Source organism: Pristis pectinata, chromosome 5, assembly GCF_009764475.1.
Source record: "Pristis pectinata isolate sPriPec2 chromosome 5, sPriPec2.1.pri, whole genome shotgun sequence".
Lineage (NCBI taxonomy): Eukaryota > Metazoa > Chordata > Chondrichthyes > Rhinopristiformes > Pristidae > Pristis > Pristis pectinata.
This window is the reverse complement of record NC_067409.1, coordinates 74,449,499-74,473,049: the sequence shown is the minus strand read 5'-3', so window position 1 is coordinate 74,473,049 and position 23,551 is coordinate 74,449,499. Positions and strand designations below refer to the sequence as shown.

The 23,551-nt window shown below is 44.2% G+C and overlaps 1 protein-coding gene across 4 annotated transcripts; it reads right to left on the bottom strand.

Moving 5' to 3' along the window:
* Positions 1-939: 939 nt before the first annotated feature.
* tbc1d7 (TBC1 domain family, member 7) lies at positions 940-20,759 on the bottom strand. Of its 4 annotated transcripts, none has more exons than XM_052016146.1 (9): positions 20,467-20,759; positions 17,426-17,535; positions 16,039-16,157; positions 15,469-15,549; positions 11,612-11,799; positions 7,990-8,127; positions 5,628-5,773; positions 2,156-2,285; positions 940-1,047 (listed from the first exon to the last, which is right to left on the bottom strand). In XM_052016146.1, exons 3-9 carry the CDS (start codon positions 16,148-16,150, stop codon positions 961-963), a joined length of 882 nt encoding a protein of 293 aa, XP_051872106.1. In that variant the 5' UTR covers positions 16,151-16,157; positions 17,426-17,535; positions 20,467-20,759; the 3' UTR covers positions 940-960. The 4 variants fall into 4 exon arrangements, with proteins under 4 accessions (XP_051872106.1, XP_051872108.1, XP_051872107.1 ...); XM_052016148.1 differs by having other exon boundaries at positions 17,487-17,535; XM_052016147.1 differs by lacking the exon at positions 17,426-17,535.
* Positions 20,760-23,551: the final 2,792 nt, after the last annotated feature.

Genomic DNA, 23,551 nt, shown 5'->3' with positions numbered 1-23,551 from the left:
CACAACTAGTGCGGTTTCTCATGCCCCACTGTAAATTCCTTATGCTTAAGATGACATCAATGACCCCATTCCCTTCCACACCATTTTATAACCTTCAAACACTGCAAGTAATATCCTTTCATCGAGCCTACCCTATTATAGTCATACAGCATGGAAACAGGTCCTTCAGCCCAACTGGTCCATGCCAACCAAGATGCCCATCTAAGCTAGTCCCATTTGCCCATGTTTAGCTCATATTCGTCTAAACCTCTCCTATTCATGTACCTGTTCAAGTGTCTTAAATGTTGTTAATACATCTGCCTCAACCACTTCCTCCAGCAGCTCATTCCATATACTGACCATCCTCTGGGTGAAAAAATTGCCCCTCAGGTTCCTAATAAATCTTTCCCCTCTCACCTTAAATCTGTGCCCTCTAGTTCTTGATTCCCTAACTCCTGGGAAAAAGACTGTGTGGATTCACCCTATCCATGCCCCTCTTGATTTTATACACCTCTATAAGATCACCCCTCATTCTCCTATGCTCCAATGAATCTTGTTTTTAATCATATTTATGCAGTAAGCTGCCAGAAAGTGCTAATACAATGACCATATAATCTATTTTTAATAATGTTCGTTGAGGGTTGAACATTACTATTTCCAGGGAGGACTCCCTTGCACTTCTTTTAAACAGTGCTAAGGATTTTTTGTTACCTCCATCTGGGAGTTTGAAGGGAGGAAACAGGGTCTTCATATACAGTTACCAAGAGATTGCACCATTGATGATGAAAGTCTTCCTCAATAAGATAGGATTATGTGTTCACATTCCCATAGTGGAACTCAATCCTATGATCTTCTCACCTGAATTGTGAAATCCTATAGCATTGTCTTATTTAAAAGTCCAATTTTCAAATTTTGTGCAAAGTTATTTTAATAAATTATTAAATACAAGACAATAATCAATCTTTTTCATTCAAGTTTTAATTACACAGAGTGCACAGGAGTCCCAACATATTTGTGCCATAAATCAATGGCTTTGCTGATGATCGCATCTGTATTCTCCTGTGGAATCTAAACAAACACACAAGTAACACATCGTTAGAATAAAGTAATCTTATTAACAGGATTGAGTCATTATAGCATGGTAGACCCATTAAGTCAACACAGGCTGTCTGAAGAAAAATGGACAGAATTTTCTTATTACACTTAGTTATATTGAATATGATATTGAACGTGTATGGTGGTTAATGCAACATCTTCTGTAACTAACTGTGATAGGGAAGATTACAAATACAAGTCAAGAGGTAAAAAAAATAAACAATTCAAATACAGGAAGTCCCCGAATTACGAACGCCCGACTTACAAACGCCCGTACTTATGAACCGACCTTTGTGGTCGGTTCGTAAGCGGGCCCGGCCCCCGATCCTACCACGGCAGCGATACACCTTCTTTGGCCCAACCCCAGGCCAAGTGCGCATATGCGGCCGGGGAACCCCGGGCCAAGTGCTTATGTGCAGCTAGGGCCATGCGCAGCCGCGATCCCCGGCCCAAGTGCGCATGCGCGGACACTGTTCCGAGTTACATACAAAATCGGGTTACAAACAGTCTCAAAAACAGAACACGTTTGTAACTCGGGGACTTCCTGTATAGGAAATGATGAAATGGCAAGGTTTATTGACCCCCCCCCCCCCCCCCACATCAAAAACAAAAGGAAAGTGAAGCAAAACACAATTTGCCCTGAACATCAGTCTGAACAGACATGTGGGTAGGCTACCGTAAATTGCTCCTAGTGTGTAGGTGAGTGGTAGAATCTGATGGAGGAGTTGATGGGAATGTGGGAAGAATAGGTTACAAGGAAAATTGTGAGGAATGGGATTGGTCATAGAGCCAGCACTATGTCATAAGAAATTATAGTAATACAGATTTCTAAAAGAAAAGAATGTTATGGGCTAATGAATTCATTAAATCAAAACAAAATCAAATAACTGAGATCTCAAATAGAAATGAAATGAGAAACAGTGCTCTTCAAAGACATTATTATTAAATAATCAATGTCCAGCATGAGGCATTGTGTAAAGAACACAAAACAATAATTGCATCTAGTTATAGACCTTTCATTACCGGGGTGACAATTTACTCAGGAAAAGTTGGCAATATACTTGCTGACAAGTGTACTTACGTTAAGAAGGAACTGTGTAATACTTTCTGCTTTATTCATTGCCATTAATTTCATCTTAAAAGTTAGTAAGATCTCCATGGCTACGAAGACCAGAATTTTGCATGATCCACTTATGACTTTGTCCCAAACCCTGAAAAAAAATCAAAATGAGAGAATCCTAATGGAAATCGATGTGTCTCCAAAATGTAATCATAAAGCAAAGTACCACCTCTATTCCATGCCCACTGTCCTCTCCTATCAGATTCCATCAACTTCCACCCATCACCTCCCAGTTTCTGACATCATTCCTGCTCCCCCCTCCCTCATCTGCCTGTCACCCCTCTCACCTGGATCAACCTATCACCTGCCAGCTCTTGCCCCACCCCTTCCCTCTACCTTTTTATACTGGCTATATCCCCTCTTTCTTTCCGGTCCAGACGAAGGGTCTCATCCAGAAATGTCGACTGCCCAGTTCCCTCCATAGATGCTGCCTGACCCACTGAATTCCTCCAGTACTTTATGTGTTACAATAGATAATGACTCACGAATAGTAACTGGCCCTGTTAATCCATTTTTGGTGATTTGGTTTAGGAAGGGAAAAATGTCAGGTTGGATTAGATTATTGTCATATACACCATGGTGCAATGAAATTCCATGTTTGCATGGTTCACAAAGTAAACAGTATACATGGTAATAATAAATACAACGTACATGTACCTTCAATTACTCACCATCTAATGCTGTGTGCAGGAAACTGCACTAGTGCCAGGATCAAATGAATAGCTAACTTGTTTTGCTTTCCATTTCACCACCAACTTTTAAATGACAAGCTAATTGACTTGACATAAGCAACACAATTTGTACAACCTTCTCATGGTAAGAATTTCTTCATCCAAATTAACCCAATCTGTGTTTGAATGGTATAATGTCCTATCAGGATGCAACTTTTCATATACGACGAGCAACAATTAAAGCAGACCTGCACTAAAGACAGGTTGCAACTTTTAAAATGATTACAATAGGTGGTGGGCGTTGCCATGGAGGTGACTGCAGAAGTCAAGAAAGAATCTTAAACATCCAGCACATATTCCGGTAGAATTTAGCAACTTTAAAGAAGTCCAGAAAGCACTGAACCATTATTCAATCAAGAAAAAGCCAATACAAATTAACAAGCAATTAACCTCCAGTGGTACAGTAAGTGCTGAATGCTTAACTCTTCAGGTGTGTTTATCATTTATCAGCAGTAATTTTTATCTGGTGTGCATAGTACCACTGAAACCATTGCCCCTCTCAGTCTGAACACTATGCAACTTTATTACAGGGAAAGGCAGGTTTCCTTGCCACAGTAGATGTTGGAACAGAGTTAACAAGACAGAAAGACAGATGCGGAGCATGCCATATGAAAGCAGGTTGAGGGAACTTGGCCTTTTCTCCTTGGAGAAACGGAGGATGAGGGGGGACCTGATAGAGGTGTATAAGATGATGAGAGGTATTGATAGGGTACATAGTCAGAGGCTTTTCCCCAGGGCTGAATTGGTGGCCACAAGAGGACATAGGTTGAAGGTGCTGGGGAGTAGATATAGAGGAGATGTCAGGGGTAAGTTTTTTACTCAGAGAGTGGTGAGTGCGTGGAATGGGCTGCCGGAGATGGTGGTGGCGGCTGATACGATAGGGTCTTTCAAGAGACTGTTAGATAGGTATATGGAGCTGAGTAAAATAGAGGGCTATGGGTAAGCCTAGTAATTTCTAGGGTAGGGACATGTTCAGCACAGCTTTGTGGGCCAAAAGGCCTGAATTGTGCTGTAATTGCTCTATGTTCTATGTTCTAAAATCAATGGTTAGGAGAAAACAGGAAATGGAGTCCCCAAATTCATCAAGGCAGGGAAGGTGACACAAGGTGCTGCTTATGTCTGTAACATACACAACAAATTTTACCTCACACATCACAAGAATGCACATTTTCTGCACTCTTAATCACAGAACATTTGATCACCTATCCTTCAATGCATCTTGATTATCATCTGGCTCACCATTTTCCAATGTACAGGACACATTGGCAGCAACTCAACAGGCTTCCTTCTGACTGCACCATGACCTTTTCCACAGTAGAATAGAAGACTAAGAACATCATGGAGAAACCCTTATCTCCAAGGTCTGCTCCAAGCCCCACACAATCTTGATTTAGACATACATGCTGTTGCTGTGGCCAGGCTCAAATGAGATCAAAATCCTGGAATACTTTTCTAGACACCATCCAGCTCAAGCATTGCAGTAATTCAGAAAGCAGTTGACCAAAATGTTGCAAGGACAACTGCATACCATAGAACCATACAGCACAACACAGGCCCTTCGGCCCACCATGTCGTGCTGCCCTTCAAACCACACCTAAGACTACCTAACCCCTTCCTCTCACATATCCCTCTATCTTAAATTCCTCCATATGCTTATCTAACAATCTCTTGAACTTGACCAATGTATCAGCTTCCACCACCACCCCAGGCAGCGCATTCCATGCACCAACCACTCTCTGAGTGAAAAACCTCCCTCTGACATCTCCCTTGAACTTCCCACCCATTACCTTAAAGCCATGTCCTCTTGTTTTGAGCACTGGTGCCCTGGGAAAGAGGTGCTGGCTGTCCACTCTATCTATTCCTTTCAATATCTTGTATACCTCTATCATGTCTCCCCTCATCCTCCTTCTCTCCAATGAGTACAGCCCTAGCTCCTTTAGTCTCTCCTACGGGTACGGGTCCTTTAGTTTCTCCTACTCATACGGGTAACAGTGTCAGCATTGTTAATAACGGTTCCTTAAAAATGTGCATTATTGTCCATATTGATCTACGTGGCCACTCAACTCTTAAATTTTCCAATGCCAATTATTCCTTTCTTCCTTTCCATCTTGCTCTCAGTTCTTCCATTTCTCAGCCTATATGATCGACTGCAGGTTCGTACAACCTCACTTGTTAGTCAGCCATTCCAGCAAGACAAAGAACGAGCTATGCTCAGTACAATGATGGCATCAACTGAAGCAGTAAACATCACAACTAAAGGCTGTGGATTCAACTTCTCTCCAGGACTTTCATATGTAATCTAAATTACACTTAAATGGAGAATTAATAAAGATTAAGGCTCTCTCCGTCAGCGCTGCCAAAGACAGATTAATTTCTCATTCATCTCTTGACTGTCGGTGTGCTCTAACTATGCACAAATAGCTACCACATTTGACAACAGTGACTATTCTCCAATTACTTCATCTACAAATATAAATGTCTTATTATTTCTGAAAGAAAATCTGTATTTTGAGAACAGCATATCAGTGGGCATTAAATGGATGTCATTGTGAGCTTGTTGAAAAACCACCTTATTAACTCATTGTGGTACACATCAACATTACAAACACAGAAAACATCTATACAGTTATTATGACAGTTACTTTGCTTTAATGTCACTAAAGTAGTACAAGTGCACTTTTACTGCAAAATTGAATGCCTACCTTTGAAGGCTTGATTCTGGTAAATAGCCTGCAAAACAGTGTGTGAACCACACATCATAGGGGAGTTTACTCATGGCTGAGCACATGTTAAGGTGAGCAAGGAGCTTGCTGTCTTCCAGATTCAGGTAATGTTCAAGGCTCTTTGGCTACACAATTGACGAAAGGCAAGTAGAAATTATCAGTTATCAATTTTCTTCCATTAAGGTTAAAGTATACTAGGGCCTATTGCCCAATTTTCAAGAGAGAAACAGAGTTAATATTTCTAGCCATTAAATTTTCATCAGAACCAGAATACGTTCCTGCCAGTTACAAGCCATTCATGCTCACCACTACGAGTTCATACTTCTACAGGTATGCCAGAATTGACATGCTGCCTCACACTACCCCAACCAAATAGAATCACAGCAGCAATACTGCACAGGAAAAGACCATTCAGCCCACTGAGCCTGTGCCAGTTTCTCACTGGAGGCCTGCAAATTATTTTCCCTCGGGTGCCTGTTCAATTCTTTTCTGAATATCCACACTCCCCAAATTTAGATAACCTCATCTGATCAAAGACTGCATGTGTCTGAATATCCTGACACTGGGAATGATTCAAAAATATTTGAAAAACATTAAACTATTATAAAATTAGTTTAAAAATACATTTCTATTAACCAATTACAAACTTTTAAGGGAATTCAATGAATTCAAAAAAATATAGATCACCTTTACTTACCTCGGTCCCTCAGTGAAGTACAAAGGGACTTGGGGTTACTCGTGCAGGATACCTTAAAGGTTAACCACCAGGTCAGATTGGTGGCAAACAAAGCGAATGCTATGTTGACATTCATTTCGAGAGGTATAGTGTATAAAAGTAAGGAAGTGTTGATGAGGCTCTACGGGGCGTTGATGAGGCCTCACTTGGAATACTGTGCGCAGTTTTGGGCCCCATATCTTAGGAAGGATGTGCTGATGTTGGAGACGGTTCAGAGGAGATTTACGAGGATGATTCCCGGAATGAAAGGGCTTACGTATGATGAGCGTTTGTCGGCTCTTGGACTGTACTCACTGGAGTACAGAAGAATGAGAGGGGACCTCATAGAGACATTTAAAATGTTGAAAGGACTGGAAAGAGTAGATGCAGTCAAGCTGTTTCCCTTGGTGGGTGAGTCCAGGACCAGAGGGCACAATCTTAGAATTAGAGGGTACAGGTTTAAAACAGAGATGAGGAGAAATTTCCTTAGCCAGAGGGTGGTGAATTTGTGGAATTCCTTGCCACGTACAGCAGTGGAGGTCAGATCATTGGAGGCGTTTAAGGAAGAGATAGATAGATATCTAAATAGTCGGGGTATCAAGGGATATGGGGATAAGGCCGGAAATTGGGGTTAGAATAGTGTGGGTTTTTTTGCCCCCCCCCCCCCAATTTCTCATTTCTTTTTTCCCTTTTCTTTGGAGCAGACTCGATGGGCCGAATGACCTACTTCTGCTCCCTTGTCTTGTGATCTCTCCATTCAAATGGATAGACTTTGTGATTCAGGTTCAGCAAGCACTATAACTGCTAGATAATTTATTGATCTTAGAACACCACAGGGGTATATTCTACTTCTGAAATTTTGAGTAGCCTGCAACTCGAGTCAGCTCAGAGTCCACACAGGAGTCTTAAGTATTACCACAGCACGTGAAGATCTCCACTGCTACCTCCTTACAGAACTTCAGGTAATATGCGTTGCTCTTCGGAAAAGTGACCAGAGATTTGAACCATTCTGGTTGGTATTCCTAAAGCTAAAATCTGGTGTTAGCTGGATCACACAAGCTTATTTCAGTAATGTGCCAAATCTTGTTGCATCAGAACTATTGTCACCATCATTACTCCTCAAAGTTTTTGTGGATGCATGCAAAGAACACACAACTGCACTATTGCCTACTGCATTCACGTTAAAAACACGTGCGTGTAATTTGCAATAGAAGATGGAAGCAAATTGATACCTATGCTCCTTTGTCCAATTTCACAGCTAATGTTTCACAATGTTACAGTCTATTACTTCCATCTGACAGAGTATTTAGGATCTTGGTTAACATCTCATCACCTCCAACAATGCAACATTGCCTTAGTCACATTGCTACCAACTATGCCAATACTAGCATTTCATAAATTATTGTGCCTCAATCACAAAGTTTAATAACACATTTATTCAAGTAACAGCAATGTTTACTGACAAACATCATTCCATAAATTCTCCTCCTGATTTTAGTTGTGAAAGGGAAGAAGTAAGCTTAGAATGCAATGAACTTTTAATCAATTGGCATTCCTAATCATAGTATAAAGGCCATTCTCTGCAGCTATGTAATCAACATTTACATTGGTTAGCATGTTACTTACCAAGTGAGGCAGTGAATCTCCATATTTATTATTAAATTGTTTCACAAAACATTTGACTAGCCAGTAGGCATCAACATCGTTCTCTATCATCTCTTCCATTGCTTCTGCAATTGCAATTAACATTTTGTCTTCGGGTCCCTGAGATAAAGAACAAGTTTACTAACAGCATTAAAATATTATGAGAAAGGTATGTTTATTCTCATTACTGCAGGAAAATTAGGTTAACAAAATAGTATTTCTTTTATTTCCTCTCAGGATATTCACAAAGCTGAAAAGGCTACATTTATAGCATATAATCCAGTCACCCTGAGACCTACCTTGTAACAAAGTATTTTTACAGCAGAATGCTCTTCGCAAGAACTGTCAGAAGAATGACAGAGCCTAGACCAGGGAGAGATGGCAGGTTTTGTTTACTTAAGAACATCATTATGAGAGGCATAGATAGAGTGTAAACAGCTGGTACCTTTTCCCAGAGTCGAAATGTCAAATACAAGAGGACATGTATTTAAGGTGATGAGGGAAAGTTTAAAGGAGATGTCCGAAGCAAGTTTTCTTCTTACACAGTGAGTGGTGGGTGCCTGGAATGTGCCGCTAGGGATGGTAGTAGAGGCAGATACAATAGAGGTGTTTAAGAGGCTCTTAGCTAGGCACATGAATGTAGGTCTCAGGGTGACTGGATTATATGTTATAAATGTAGCCTTTTCAGCTTTGTGAATATCCTGAGAGGATATAGGCCATGTACAGGCAAAAGGGTTAGTATAATTAGGCATCATTAGCTTAATTACTTCAGCACAACATCATGGGCCAAAGGGCCTACTCCTGTGCTGTACTGTTCTATGTTCTATTAGTGATACTTTACAGGCATTCTGCAGTTTTACTGTCAACTTTTCGCATGCTAGCCCAAAAACTCCACGATTTATTAAATAAACTGTTATAAACAACAAATGTGATATTTAAATACAACTATTTTTTTCTAGTACAATACTATTAACCAGTACTGACAGTTAAGGGAAACTATTCTATAATGAAATAACATAGTAAGTATTTGCAAGCCAAAAGCATATTAAGTTTTTATAAAGTAAAATATCAATTATGCAATCTCAGTCACTAAATCTAAACTGGTTACAAGGACAAGATATGTCCTTCCTCAGATGAACACCACTATGAAATAGAAGATAAAATCACATAAGTCCCCAAGCCTGTTCCATCATTCAAGTGAGATCATGACTGATCTCCATAGATCCACATCCCACCCAATTCCCACATTGATTGATTCTCTTATAGTCCAAAATCTAACAATTACAGCCTTGAAAATATTCAATGCCTAAGCATCCCCAGTATATGGGAGACAGAATTACAACCCCCAAGTGAAAAAATCCTCCTGACAGTCTTAAATGTCTGTCCCTTCTGATATTCTTGGACCAAAGAAACCCGGTCAACATCTACCTTGTCAAACCCTTAGAATCCTGTACGACACCTCTCATATCTCTAAACTTCTCTGAGTATAGGCTAATTTTACTCTCACTTCATAGGGAAACCCTCTGTTCCTAAGAACCAATCTAGGTTGCACCATCTCTCACGCAAGTATATTATCTTTACAGGAGAAAATTAAAATTGCACACTGTACTCCGAATATGGTCTCACCAAACCTCTGTAATTCTACAGCAAGATTTCCTTACTCTAATATTCCAACCAATTTATAAGGGCCAAACCCTACTACTTGCATGTTGTACATATGCTATGTGCTACCATTTGAGCATTGTGTACATGAAAACTTGGATCTCTTCGAACATTTAATGGACACAAAAATATATTATTGTTACATAGAACAGTACAGCACAGAAACAGGCCCTTTGGCCCACAGTGTTGTGCCAAACTAATGAAATTACTAATCAAATGCCCAACTAAACTAATCCCTCTGCCGACACAATGTCCATATCCTTTCATTTCCCGCATATTCATGTGCCTATCTAACAGCCTCTTGAATGCCTCTTCTGTATTTGTCTCCACCACCACCCCTGAGAGCACATTCCAGGCACCCACCACTCTCTGTGTAAAAAAACTTGCCCCACGCATCTCCTTTGAACTTAACCCCTCTCACTTTAAATGCATGCCCTCTGGTAATAAACATATCAACCCTGGGAAAAAGATACTGGCTGTCTACTCTATCTATGCTTCTCATAATCTTATAAACCTCTATCAAATCTCCCCTCAGCCTCCACCGCTCCAGAGAAAACAACACAAGTTTGTCCAACCTCTCCTTATAGCACATGCTGTCTAATCCAGGCAGCATCCTGGTAAACCTCTCCTGCACCCTCTCCAAAGCCTCAACATCCTTCCTATAATGGGGTGACCAGAACTGAATGCAACACTCCAGATGCAGCCTAACTAATGTTTTATAAAGCTGCAGCATAACTTCCTGACTCTTGAACTCAATTCCTCAACTAATAAAGGCAAGCATGCCATATGCCTTCTTTACCACTCTATCAACCTGTGTAGCCACTTTCAGGGAGCTATGGACTTGGACCCCAAGATCCCTCTGCACATCACCACTGTTAAGGGTCTTGCCATTAACAGTATACTGTCTCTTTACATCTGATCTCCCAAAGGGCAACACTTCATATTTGGCTGGGTTAAACTCCATCCGCCATTTCTTTGCCAGTCTTCTATGCTATCCACAACATCACCAATCTTTGTATCGTCAGCAAACTTGCTAACCCCACCCATCTACATTTTCATCCGGACTATTTATATACATCACAAACAGCAGAGGTCCCAGTACAGATCTCCACGGAGCACGACTAGTCACAGGCCTCCAGCCAGAATAGGTCCCATCGACCACTACCCCTTGTCTTCTATGGGCAACCTCATTCTGGATCCAATTGGCCAATTCATTGTGGATCCCATGCATCCCATTGTTCTTACAACATCGCTCGGTATAAATCAAGGAACTCCATCCCCAACCATACTACGGGACCATCATAATCAAAAGGGCTGCAGTTTTTCAAGACAGCTCATTACCACTTTTTCCCAAGAAAAATTAGGTAGGGACAATAAATACGGGACTTGTTAGAGATGCCTGGATCTTGGATCAATACTTTAGCAGCCGGCTACTAAAGGCTGTTTATGAAGGAGAAATTGTAATTAGATTTTTCAGCATATTGATATTTAAAGTATAATACCAACAGCTGGAAATTAAACAATATGTATCAGAATAAATATGTTAATAAAGTAATTTAACTTCCAACAAGATCATAGCTTTTTAAATCAGCTCATCACGCAAGCCACATCGCAGAGCATCAGCAACCATCCAGAGCAACCAAAGTCATCCACCACTTCTCCAGAAATCCATTTAGGAAAGGAAGCTGTATGAGTCTGGGGTAATGTTTGGATAATACAATAATGGCTTTCTTATAAACAACACACAAACCATTCAAACAGAATCACTTAATTTTAGCTGCTATAAAACATTAATAACCTGGAGGTAGATTTTAAACTTTATCCATTTGTGAATATGAATCATAGTGAATCAGCAGTTTCTTTTTAAAACCACCTTTCCAGACTTTTATTTCCATTGACGCCAAAAAATAAATGTTATGTCAATAGTATAAATACAACTGACCAGTGACTGAGATGGACGTCGTGGCAGTGTTCCAGACTCTAACTGATACATTCGGAGGTAAACCCAAACTTGTGGTGTGGAATCTTGAACAAAGCGGATAACTTGCAATGCTTGCAACAGGTCCTGGTATTGTTCTTTCCGAAATGTTACTACAGTAGCGTGAGATTCATAGTGAGGAGGGAGAATACCTTTGAAGGCATGGGGTAAATGTTAATCACAATGCTACGCATAAAAATGTTCCATCCAATATCCACTGTTCAGAGTTCAACATTCTACCTGTCACACTGTAAAACAAACCCCAGTTTATCCGAATTTATTCCATTGCATATTTAAAACAAAAAAAGGCTTTTATCATAAATTCAAGCAGTTTATTAATTTTCTCAGTAGAAATTTGAAAAGTATCGATTCTCTCTGCATGCAATGTTACTGTCAATGTTCCTCAGAGATAGGGCATTTGTCTTAAATTACAAGGTTGTGGATTCAAGCCACAATCGAGAAACCTATGCACATTAATTAGGGTGATATTTCACTGCAGTACTTTGGAAGTGCTGTATTATCTGGGGTGCTATGTTTCAGAATGAGTCAAGGCCCTTTCTGGCCTCTCAAGTGGGTGAAAAAGAGACCTTGCCACTATTAATAAACACAAGGTTCTGGAATATAGCTCTCTTCCTGAGGCAAAGAAGTCTCTTTCCTGATACAGAGAAATCCCATGGCACGGTTATGCATCACACACTAAGAGAGTACAATGGGGATTCACCATATGTTGCCTGGACTGAAAGATTTTGGTTATGGGGAGAGAGTTGATAAACTATACTCAGCAGGTTGTAATCTTTTTACTACATGGCCCACCACAGTCAATGAATAAAAATGAACACATTTTCCCACATACTGATTCCCACCTACTAGTGACCAATTAAATGTTCCTTCAACCACAAGTAATGATAGCAGGAACAAAAGGATTAAATTATCAGTAAAGTTTTCATACAAGAAATCAAAAGCTTCCTACACAAGCATTAATTTAAAAAATTCAATATACCAAACTGAAGTAAAAATCTTCACTGTGCTAACTTTAAATAAAATCCATCATTTATATTGGCATTAACTATTCCCTCTTGTGCCTACTTTTTGTGGTTGGTCTACTGCTTCTGCAGTGTTCCCTAAGTTAACTGCTTAAGAGCCTGCGGGTAGCTGTATCCTTGCAGTTCAGAAGGCAGTACATGACTGTGAAGGGTTACTATGATCTGCGCTGGTCCCAGATAGCCTTGCTTGAGACTGCACCATCTTAGCTTCAGCAGAAAGAGTTTGGACCAGCCAGATTAGGGGAAGGGACTCCTGCAATGCCATTGGTGGGAATACAAATGCAGCCAACCCAGGACATAACAGCAGATTTTGCTCCACAGACTATAGAAACTACTCCAGGTCAGAGCATCACGTGCTTGCAATATGCTTGAGGACAGATCCTAACACTCTCAAGGTCTCAAAGGTCCTGCCACAGTGGAATCCAATGTATTAAAGCAGAAATCCATGTCTGATTGGCAAAAAAAGCCAAAGAGAGTTTGGATTGCTGCTGTCTAAGCTTTTACTGCGATGCCAAGGACTGGGTGTTAATGGCAGCTGAGATGTTAGATATCACCTGTTGACCCATATGTGCATCCACACTTTTCACATCAAATGCCAGATGTCATAGAGTTATACAACACAGAAACAGACCCTTCGGCCCAATTCATCTAAGCCAACCAAGATGTCGATCTAAGCTAGTCCAATTTGCTTGTGTTTGGCCCATATCCCTCTAAACCTTCCTTATCCATGTATCTGTCCATTTGGCAGAACAAACTTAGGAGAATTGCTAACTGTAATGGTTTATGGATTCATAGTTCAAATAAAGGAAGAAGGTTGTGGTTGTCTGAGGACAATCACCCATCCCAGAACATCAATGCATTCTTAAGACCAACCATTTTCAGCAGCTTCATCAATAACCATCCTATCGATTGCACAATGTTCAATTCCATTCATGCCTGCATGCATCAAGACCAGAACAACGTTTCGGCTTGGGCTGATAAGTGGCAAATAATATTTACACCAGAAAATTTGGGAACATAAGTAATGGAAGCTGGAGTCCATCAGTGGTGCAGCAGGTAGTGCCACTGCCTCACAACTCCAGCGATCTGGGCTCGATTCTGTCCTCCAGTGCTGTCTGTGTGGAGGTTGCACATTCTCTCTATGACAATGTGGGTTACCCCGGGTGTTCTGTTTTCCTCCCACATCCCAAAGATGTAGGTCACTTGGCTACTGTAACTTGCCCCTAGTATAGGTGTTTGGCAGGAGAATCGGGGGAAACTTGATAGGACATTGACAGAGAATCTGTTATAGGGAAGCAAGCAGGAGAATGGGACTGATGCGAATGTCCTGAGAGTCAATTTAGACTTCATGGGGCTAAATGGCTGCCTTCTACATAACAGGAAATACAAAAAATTGATAAAATAATCCACCTCTTCGAGCCTACTCTGCCACTCATCAAGCTCATTGCTGATCGTCTATCTCAGAGCCATGTTCCAGTACTATCATCTTGATTTCCTTAATATCCAGGAATCTAACAATCTGTTTTGAATGAATACCACATCTGAGACTACACAGCCCTCCAAGGTAGGAAGATCCAATAGTTCACCACCATCTGAGTGAAGAAATTTTCTTCATCCCAGTCCAAATGGGTCTACCCCTTATTCTCAAACAGTGCTCAGTCCATGAGTCCTCAATAGGGGAAACATCCTCTCTGCATCTGGCATGTCAAAGGTGCCAGGCATTGACCCACCCTAACAAGAGAGAGGGTCTAACTACCTACCCTTGATATTCAATGACATTACTATCACTGAATTGACCATCATCAACACCCAAGGGGTCACCACTGGCCAGAAACACAAGTGAACCAACCACATAAATACCATGCCTAAAATAGCAGAGCAGAGGCTGGGTATCCTACAGCAAGTGACTCACCTCCAAACACCTCAAAGCCTTTTCACCACCTACAAGGCACAAATCAGGAGCATGCACAGTGCCAACCAGTCTCCAGAAGCTTGACAACATCCAGGACGAAGCAGCCCACTTGATTGGCGCTTTGTCAACCACCTTAACCATTCATTCCCTCCCACTGGCATAAAGCATACCATCGGTAAAATGCACTGCTGTTTCTCACCATGGCTACTCTGACAACATCTCCCAAACCTGCAACCTTTACTACCATGGAGGACAAGGGCAAAAGGCACATGAGAGCACAACCACCTGGAGATTTGCCTCCAAATCACACAGCACTGATTTGGAGTTGCAATGCCAGTCCTTCATCATCATTGTGTCTAAATCCTGGAACTCCCACCCCAAGCACTGAGGAAGTCTGCACAGTAGAAGGACTGCAGTGTTTCAAGAAGGTGGCTCAACACCACCTTCTTGAGGGCAATTTAAAATGGGAAATAAATGTTGGCCTTGCCAATGAAACCCAGATCCTGAAAAATGAATTTCAAAGAACTTATTTCTGGACTGAGAAGTTAGCAACATAATTAGTCCAAGGTAATTAAAGCCTCATTTAGATTAAGACACGCACGGAAGGGCTCACAGATGAGCTGGTTTACCCAGCTAGCAGTATCATAGCCTGCAAAAAAAAACAAATAACTTATAATCTTGTAGCTAGATGGCGTGGTCACATTAATAAAACCTCAAACATTCTTTAATGAAACTATATGAGGCAGGAATTACCCTCAGTATAAAACAGAACCAACTTCAATGAATGCAATGAAGTTGACAACCTGAGCGATTACAAAAGATATAATCATGCCATTACTTACTACAATAAGATTACTCAGACATACCAAGCAATATTTTCCACACAAGAGTACGATACATGGTTGGGAGGGGATAGCGTTGAGCAAAAGTGCATAGTTTCTCAAGATCTGCAAACAACAAAATTGAAAGATTTATATTTCTGACTAAATTTTAACAGAACCAACATACGAGTGTGTGAAGCTTTATTTGATAATGCATAAACAGGTTACTCATCCTCTCCGCTAATAAACAGCACATTAGAACTATGAAAATTGTTTCAGTAAGTTCCACTTTCTCAAAAGCAGTTTCATAATAGTTTCGTTAATGTTAATAAACCCAAACTCTCTATTCCTAGCAGTATACTTATTTATCTTACAACCATTTCTCATGTACCAAGGGTGCACAGCAAAATTAATATAACTAACTTTTCAGGTCAAAAATCTAAATTTCACACAAACTTCTTAATCAGTTCCATACATCAGAAATTAAATCTGTTTAAATTAGACTTTGTAGTACCAACATGGTTACTGCTGTAAGCTTCAGTTGAGCATTTTGGTAATTACCAATACCTTGAGTTAGCAGTGTAACAATGAATACTTTAAACTCTCTTGGTATACCTAATGGATCATCCTTCAGCAGGATCTCAAGTGATTTCTTCTCTTCAACACCACGGAACCCAACCTTTTCATAATAGTGAGAACGGAAGTTTCTCTGAGGATCCTCAGCCATTTTCCCACTGACAAAGAGACTATAGTAATCAGAGCCAAAACTTTCCACCATTATCAAAGCAGTCTGCAACAATACATTTTAATGAGAAATTTAATGTATTACTTTTGTATATGAAAATAGTATCCCATAACATTTTAGTGCTCTATTTCCCAATTAAGGTCAGTCACAATGTCACCAAAATCTACTAAACTGTGCATCTTATTGTTGAATAAAGCACATAAGGAAGCATTTGGAAGAGAAAGTATAAACCTCGCAGAAGAGGTAACTTTAATCCACCAACAAAGATAAATAAATTAGATTGAAAAGATATCTTGAATATTGTAGAACAGAGGGACCGAGGAGTAAAGGTACATTGGTCCCTGGAAGTGGAGACACGGGCAGACAGGATGGTGAGGAAGGTGTTTTGTATTCTTGCCATCAATCGCTTAGGGCATTGAGTACAAGAGTTGGGACATCATGTTACAACTGTACAAGACATTGGTGAAACTGCAGTTGGAATATCATCTGCAGTGCTGGTCGCCTGGATATAGGAAGGATATCATTATGCCCAAAAGGGTGCAGTAAAGGATGTTACCGGGATTGGATAGGCTGGGACTCTTTTCCCTGGAGCACAGCAGGCTGATGGGTGATCTTGTAGAGATTCATAAAATCATGAGGGGCATAGATAAGGTGAATGGCCACAGTCTTTTTCCTGGGGTAGGGGAGTCTAAAACTAGAGGGCATAAGGTGAGGGGGAAAGATTTAAAGCAGACCTGAAGGACAACTTTTTCCACACAGAGGGTGGCGGGTATATGGAACAAGCCACCAGAGAAAGTGGTAGAGGCGGGTACAATTACAACCTTAAAAAGACCTTTAGACAGCTACATGGATAGGAAAGGTTTAGAGAGATATGGGCCAGATGCAGGCAAATGGTACTAGCTTAGGTAGGCAACTTAGTTGGCATGGATGAATTGGGCCCAAGGGCCTGTTTCTGTGCTGTATGACTCTATGCCTTTCATAATGACTCTTCATATCAGCAGGTTCTCAGAATCTGAGAACTAATCAGATCATGTAGTCAACCCAGTCAAAATCAGCCACCAGAAAGCAACTACAGAATACTAGTATCTGTAAAATCTATATTAAAAAAAAATCTACCTCAGTGCCAGGGGTCTGGCTTCTTACATTACTAAAGAGAGTAAACCAAACTAAACGAGAAACACAAAATAAAAAGTAGAAATTGTCAAATGTTGTGAAACAAGACAAATAACTTATCAAATCAGACACAAGGTTCACCACCTATAACATATTTCATGAGACCTTCTGAACACTGATAAGAGTTGGATGGTCCTTCTCTAACCATCTATTGAGAGCAAGTGGGCCTGTGCATCATCAGGAAATGAGAAAGTCTGTAAATAAACCAGGAAAATAGATCACCGTCAAATCAACTGTCTTGTAATACAGTAAAAGAAAACTAGGAAACTACTGGAGGGATTTTGTTCACTTAGGCAAAGGTGGGCAACTTGGTCAGCATGGACGCACTAGACTGAATGGCCTGCTTCTGTTTTGTATAACTCAATGACTCAATGCAGCACAGCGGCGCAGCTAGTAGAGCAGTTGCCTCAGGGTGCCAGAGCCACAGGTTCAAGCCCGACCTCTGGTACTGTCTGCGCGTAGTATGCACGTTCTCAACCAAATGGGTTTCCAACAATTGCTCTGGTTTCCTCTCCCATCCCAAAGACATGCAAGTTGGTAGGTTATTTGGCCACTGTAAATTGCCCCTTGTCTGTAGGTAATTGCCAGAATCTGGGGTGAATTTACACTAATTCTACACCAAAAATTGGGTTGGTGCACACTCAGTGGCCAGTTTCCATGCTATGATTCTGATATCCATGCTATAATTCCAATATATGCACAAGGCAAGTTAGAGCAGTCTGTACATAACAAAGAGTAACCGCAGGGTCTGTACATGGATCAGTGGTGACTGATAATAGAGCATGTACATAGAGCAGCAGGTGGGTGGTGCAGGTCGTGCACAGGATCTTATGCCTCTCAGTACAGTACGTACCTAGGCGCTAGTGCTAGAAGCTGCGCACACTGTATACACAGTGACGGGGTCTGCATGAGCGCAGACACACACACACTGACAGGGTCTGTGTGCACACACTGACGGGTCTGCACGCGCACACACACGCCCACACTGACGGGGTCTGCACGCGCACACACACACCCACACTGACTGGGTCTGCACACACACATACACACACACAGACAGGGTCTGCACACGCACACACCCACACGGAGACGGGGCCTCCACACACACACACACACACACACAGGGTCTGCACATACTGACAGTATGCAGACACACACACACACAGATGGGGTCTGCACACACAAACACACACTGACGGGGTCTGCACACACACACACAGATGGGGTCTGCACACACAGACACATGCTGACGGTGTCTGCGCGCACACACAGACGGGGTCTGCGCGCGCACCCACAGACTGACGGGGTCTGCGCGCGCACCCACACTGACGGGGTCTGCGCGCGCACACACGCCGACGGTGTCCGCAAGCACACACAGACTGACGGTGTCTGCTCGCACACTCGCAGACTGACGGTGTCTGCACACATGCTGACGGGGTCTGCACGCACGCACACACACACACAGACTGACGGGATCTGCACGCACACACACACCCAGAGACAGGGTCTGCACACACACACACACACAGGGTCTGCACACACTGACGGTATACACACACACACGCTGATGGGGTCTACACACACACTGACGGGGTCTGCGCACGCACACACACGCTGATGGGGTCTGCATGCGCACGCACACACACACACACACACACAGACTGACGGGGTCTGCACGCTCACACACACCCACACAGAGACGGGGTCTGCACACACTGACAGTATGCACACACACGCTGATGGGGTCTACACACACATGTTGACGGGGTCTGCACACGCACACACACATGCTGACGGGGTCTGCGTGCACACACAGACGGGGTCTGCACGCACACACAGACGGGGTCTGAACGCACAGACACGCTGATGGTATCTACACACGCACACACACTGACAGTGTCTGCACACGCTGACAGGGTCTGCACGCACGCACACACACAAACGGGGTCTGCGTGCGCACACACACAGACTGACGGGGTCTGCGCGCGCACACACAGACTGACGGGGTCTGCACACAGACACACACACGCTGACGGCGTCTGCGCGCACACACACGCTGACGGGGTCTGCGCGCACACACACGCTGACGGGGTCTGCGCGCACACACACACACACGCAGACAGGATCCACACACACGTGCACACAGACTGACAGTGTCTGCGCACGCACGCACACATGCTGTCGGGGTCTGCACACGCGCACACCAGTGTCCGCACGCGCACACAGACTGACGGGGTCCGCACACACGCCGACAGGGCCTGCGCATGCACACACACCGACAGGGCCTGCGCACGCACACACGCACACACAGACGGTGTCCGCTCACACACACACACTGACGGGGTCTGTGCGCACATGCACGCACGCTGACGGGATCTGCGCACACGCATACGGACAGGGTCTGCACGCATGCATGCACACGCTGACAGAGTCTGCACGCACGCATGCACACGCTGACCGTGTCTGCACACGCACACACATAGACTGACGGTGTCCGCACGCACACACCCTGACGGTGTCTGCACACGCACACACACACGTTGATGGGGTCTGCGCACACACACACTGACGGGGTCTACACACACACACACACACACACACACGCCGTCGGGGTCCGCGCGCTCGCACACACACCGACTGACGGGGTCTGCGCGCGCACGCATGCCGACGGTGTCTGCACGTACACACACATACAGGGTCTGCACACTCACACATACACATACTGATGGGGTCTGCACACACACACACAAACGGTCTGCACACACACGGGGTCTGCACACACACACACACCCTGATGGGGTCTGCGCGCACACACAGACGGTGTCTACACACACACACACACAGTGTCTACACATAAACACACACACACCCTGATGGGGTCTGCGCGCACACACAGACGGTGTCTACACACACACACACAGCAACAGGGTCTGCACACCCGGACCATCAGCAGACCCCCTGCAGTCTGGGTACAGGACCGGTCAGTGTGGGCGGTGCTCCGAGTAGGGTGTGCACCGCCCGTGAGGCCTGGCCCGGGCAGGACCAGCCCTCAGCTCACACCGGGGCCCCACCGCACCAGGCCACAGCCCCATGTCCGGCCCCCTATTTCCTTCGTCCCGACTCACCCCGACTCGGCGATCCGGTGACCACCTCCACCACCCCCTCCCGCTGCTCCCGGCCCGCCGGCCCGGGGGGTGGGTGGGGGGGGGGACACCGACGTCACTCGGCGGGCAGGAAGCGCGTCTTCACGCGCGCGCGCGCGCGCGGACCCAGGGAGAGTCGGACTCGCGCCCAGACCCAGGCGAGATCGAGGCGCGTGCACGAGCCTGGCGGGAGGAGGTTGGGAGCGCGAGCGCGCCCGCTCTCTGCGGCCGCGCGGGAACAGGAACCAAGGGGGAGCGGGCGGCCGGGCGCGCGCATCGAGCAGGGGAGGGGCGACTGGGCGCGCCCGCGCCATCGGGGACGAGCCCGGGTTCGCGCATGGCGTGACCGGGCGCGGGGCGTGCGCGGGACCTGGAGCCGGCGCGGGGCGTGCGCGGGACCGCCGGGCATTCGATATAAGAGGGTCCCCTGGAAACCCTTTAGCAGTGATGGTAATGAGAGGGCTGAAGTGATTAGTGTTAAGGCGAGGCTGGACACGAACCTGAGGGAGAAAGCAGGAGCGAGTTCTGCTAAAAGGTCAGAGGAAGGCTGTACTGCACCAAATGCTTGAATGAACTGGTTGGGTCAAATGCAGTTTCTGTGCCCTATATTCCATGTAAGATAATCCCAATTTCTCAGGCCTTTCCTCATCTATACCTTGTCCCAGGAACCATCCCGATCTATCTTTTCTGCATCCTCTTCAAGATCTTTGCAGCATCCTTCATAAAGTAACATACAAAAAAGTGCTGGAGGAACTCAGCAGGTCAGGCAGCATCTATGGAGGAAAATAAACAGTCGACGTTTTGGGCCGAGACCCTTCATCAGGACTGAAGAGGGCAGAAACCAGAAATAAGGTGGGGGGAGCACACACAGGCAGGTGAGAGGGGGGAGGTAGGTGGGAGGGGGAGAGGATGTAATAAACTGAGAGGTGATAGGTGGAAGAGGCAAAGGGCTGAAGAAGAAGGAATCTGGTAGGAGTGGGCAGTGGACCATGGAATAAAGGATGGAGGAGGAGAGGAGATGGGCAGGTCATCAAGGCAGGGGAAGGGAGCCACAGGAATAAGGGAAGACAAAGGAGTGGGGGGGGGGTAGAAAAACGGATGGGGGAAGTTAGAGAAATTGATGTTGAAGCCATCAGGTTGGAAACTCCCAGGGTGGAATATGAGGTGTTGTTCCTCCTGTGTCTGGCCTCAACATGGCGGTAGAGGAGGCCATGGATAGACATGTCAGTATGGGAGTGGGATGTGTGGCCACCGGGAGGCCCTGGGTGTTGTGGCAGACAGAGAGAAGGTGCTCGACAAAGCGGTTACCCAATCTGCGTTGGGTATCACCGATGTACAGGAGGCTGCACCAGGAGCACTGGTGAGATCCGACACAGATTGGGTGACCAATACGTCGAATACCTTCATTCTGTCTGCCGAAACAACCAGGTATTTTATTTTGAGGGTGTCATTTATTACATCCAGTGCGCCTGGTGTGGCCTCCTGTACATCTGTACTCCTATACACCACATCTCTACACACCACACTTCACAAACCTGTGCCAGTCTTATTGGTATTTCCTCTTTATCAACTATTGATCCATTCAGCTACCTCTTCTTTACTGTGGTAGCATCTATTTCCTTGGTAAAGACACATATAGATGACTCCTTTGGTATCTCAGTCATGTCCTTTGTCTCTTGAGTAGAGGTCAAAACGAGGGGGCATGAACTTAAAATTATTGGTCGAAGGATAAGAGGGGAGGTGAGGGTTTTTTATTGCTCCTCAGAGCATGGGCAGGGCATGTAATTTACTGCCCAAAATGGTAGTGGAGGCAGAAACCTCCGCCGCATTTGGAAGTGCACTGGAAAGCTGTGACCTGCAGTCCCGAGGGCCCATAGCTGCAAGGTAGGATTAGGCTGGGTCACACTGTTTTCAACGGTATAGACGTGACAGGCTGAATGGCCTCCTTCTGTGTCAGAAATTTGATTTTATCCTATTCTATTTTGGCCACAAATCAGTCCCACTGTTATCCATTTTCTGTTTATATCCCTGTTTAAGACTACTAGATTCTGCTTTATGTTAACCGTTAGTCTACTCCCATGTTCTTATTTTGCCCTTACTTCCTTTTTCACTTTCTCTCTCAGCATTCTTTATTCAGCCTAGTTCCAATCTGTTTAATTAACCTTCCTAGGGAGGATTGAGGATGTCTTGCTTTCATTCCAGTTTTGTGGGTGACTGATGAGGCTAATGTGGGACCTGCAAACTCTTCCAAAGTTGGGACTAGAGGTGGTTAGGGAATTGGGAGATGATGTGCTCATTCTGTCATTTACATTGGCCTCCTATGCCCTCCTAATGTGCCTTCTCCATTTTGAGCATTTGTGGGCCAGGGATTCCCATAAGTTGGTGGAAGATGTTAAACTTTTTCAAGCAGGCTTTCAGAATTCCTTATAGTATAAAAGGAGGTCATTCAGCCAACTGAGCCCCAGCTGGATCTCAGAGATCCCATTCAGCAGGGGTAGTACAGCACGGAAACAGGCCCTTCAGCCCAGCTTGTCCATGCTGACCAAGATGCCCACTTAGGCTAGTCCTATTTGCCTGTGTTTGGCCCATGTCCCTCTAAATCTTTCCTATCCAGGTACCTGTCCAAATGTCTTTTAAATGTTGTTAATTTACCTGCTTCAACCACTTCCTCTGGCAGCTCGTTCCATATATGCACCACCCTCTGCATGAAGAAGTTGCACCTCAGGTCCCATTTAAATCTTTTCCCTCTCACAAACCTATTTCCCCTCTTCCCTTAAATATATTCCTCTACTAATTTCCCTTTTAACTTATTTGCAGCACATCCCCATCAAGTCCTCCCAAGTTTTACCACTGTGCTTCTAACTCGGAGCACTTTACAGTGGTTAACTAACCTACCAACCTGTGCATCATTGTGATGTAGGAGAAAACCAGAGCATCCAGAGGAAACTTACACAGTCACTGGAGAACATGCAAACTCCATAGACAGCATCGAAAGTCAAGATCAAACCCTGGTCACTGAAACTGCGAGGCAACCGCTGTACCAGCTGAACCACTGTGCTGCTTATCC

Coding starts and splice junctions, on each gene's coding strand:
- tbc1d7 (XM_052016146.1), bottom strand. CDS start 16,150: ATGGCTGAGGATCCTCAGAGAAACTTCCGTTCTCACTATTATGAAAAG. Junction 5,774..7,989: donor GAGATTCACTGCCTCACTTG/GTAAGTAACATG, acceptor TCAATTGTGTAG/CCAAAGAGCCTTGAACATTA. Junction 2,286..5,627: donor CCAGAATCAAGCCTTCAAAG/GTAGGCATTCAA, acceptor ATTTTTTTTCAG/GGTTTGGGACAAAGTCATAA.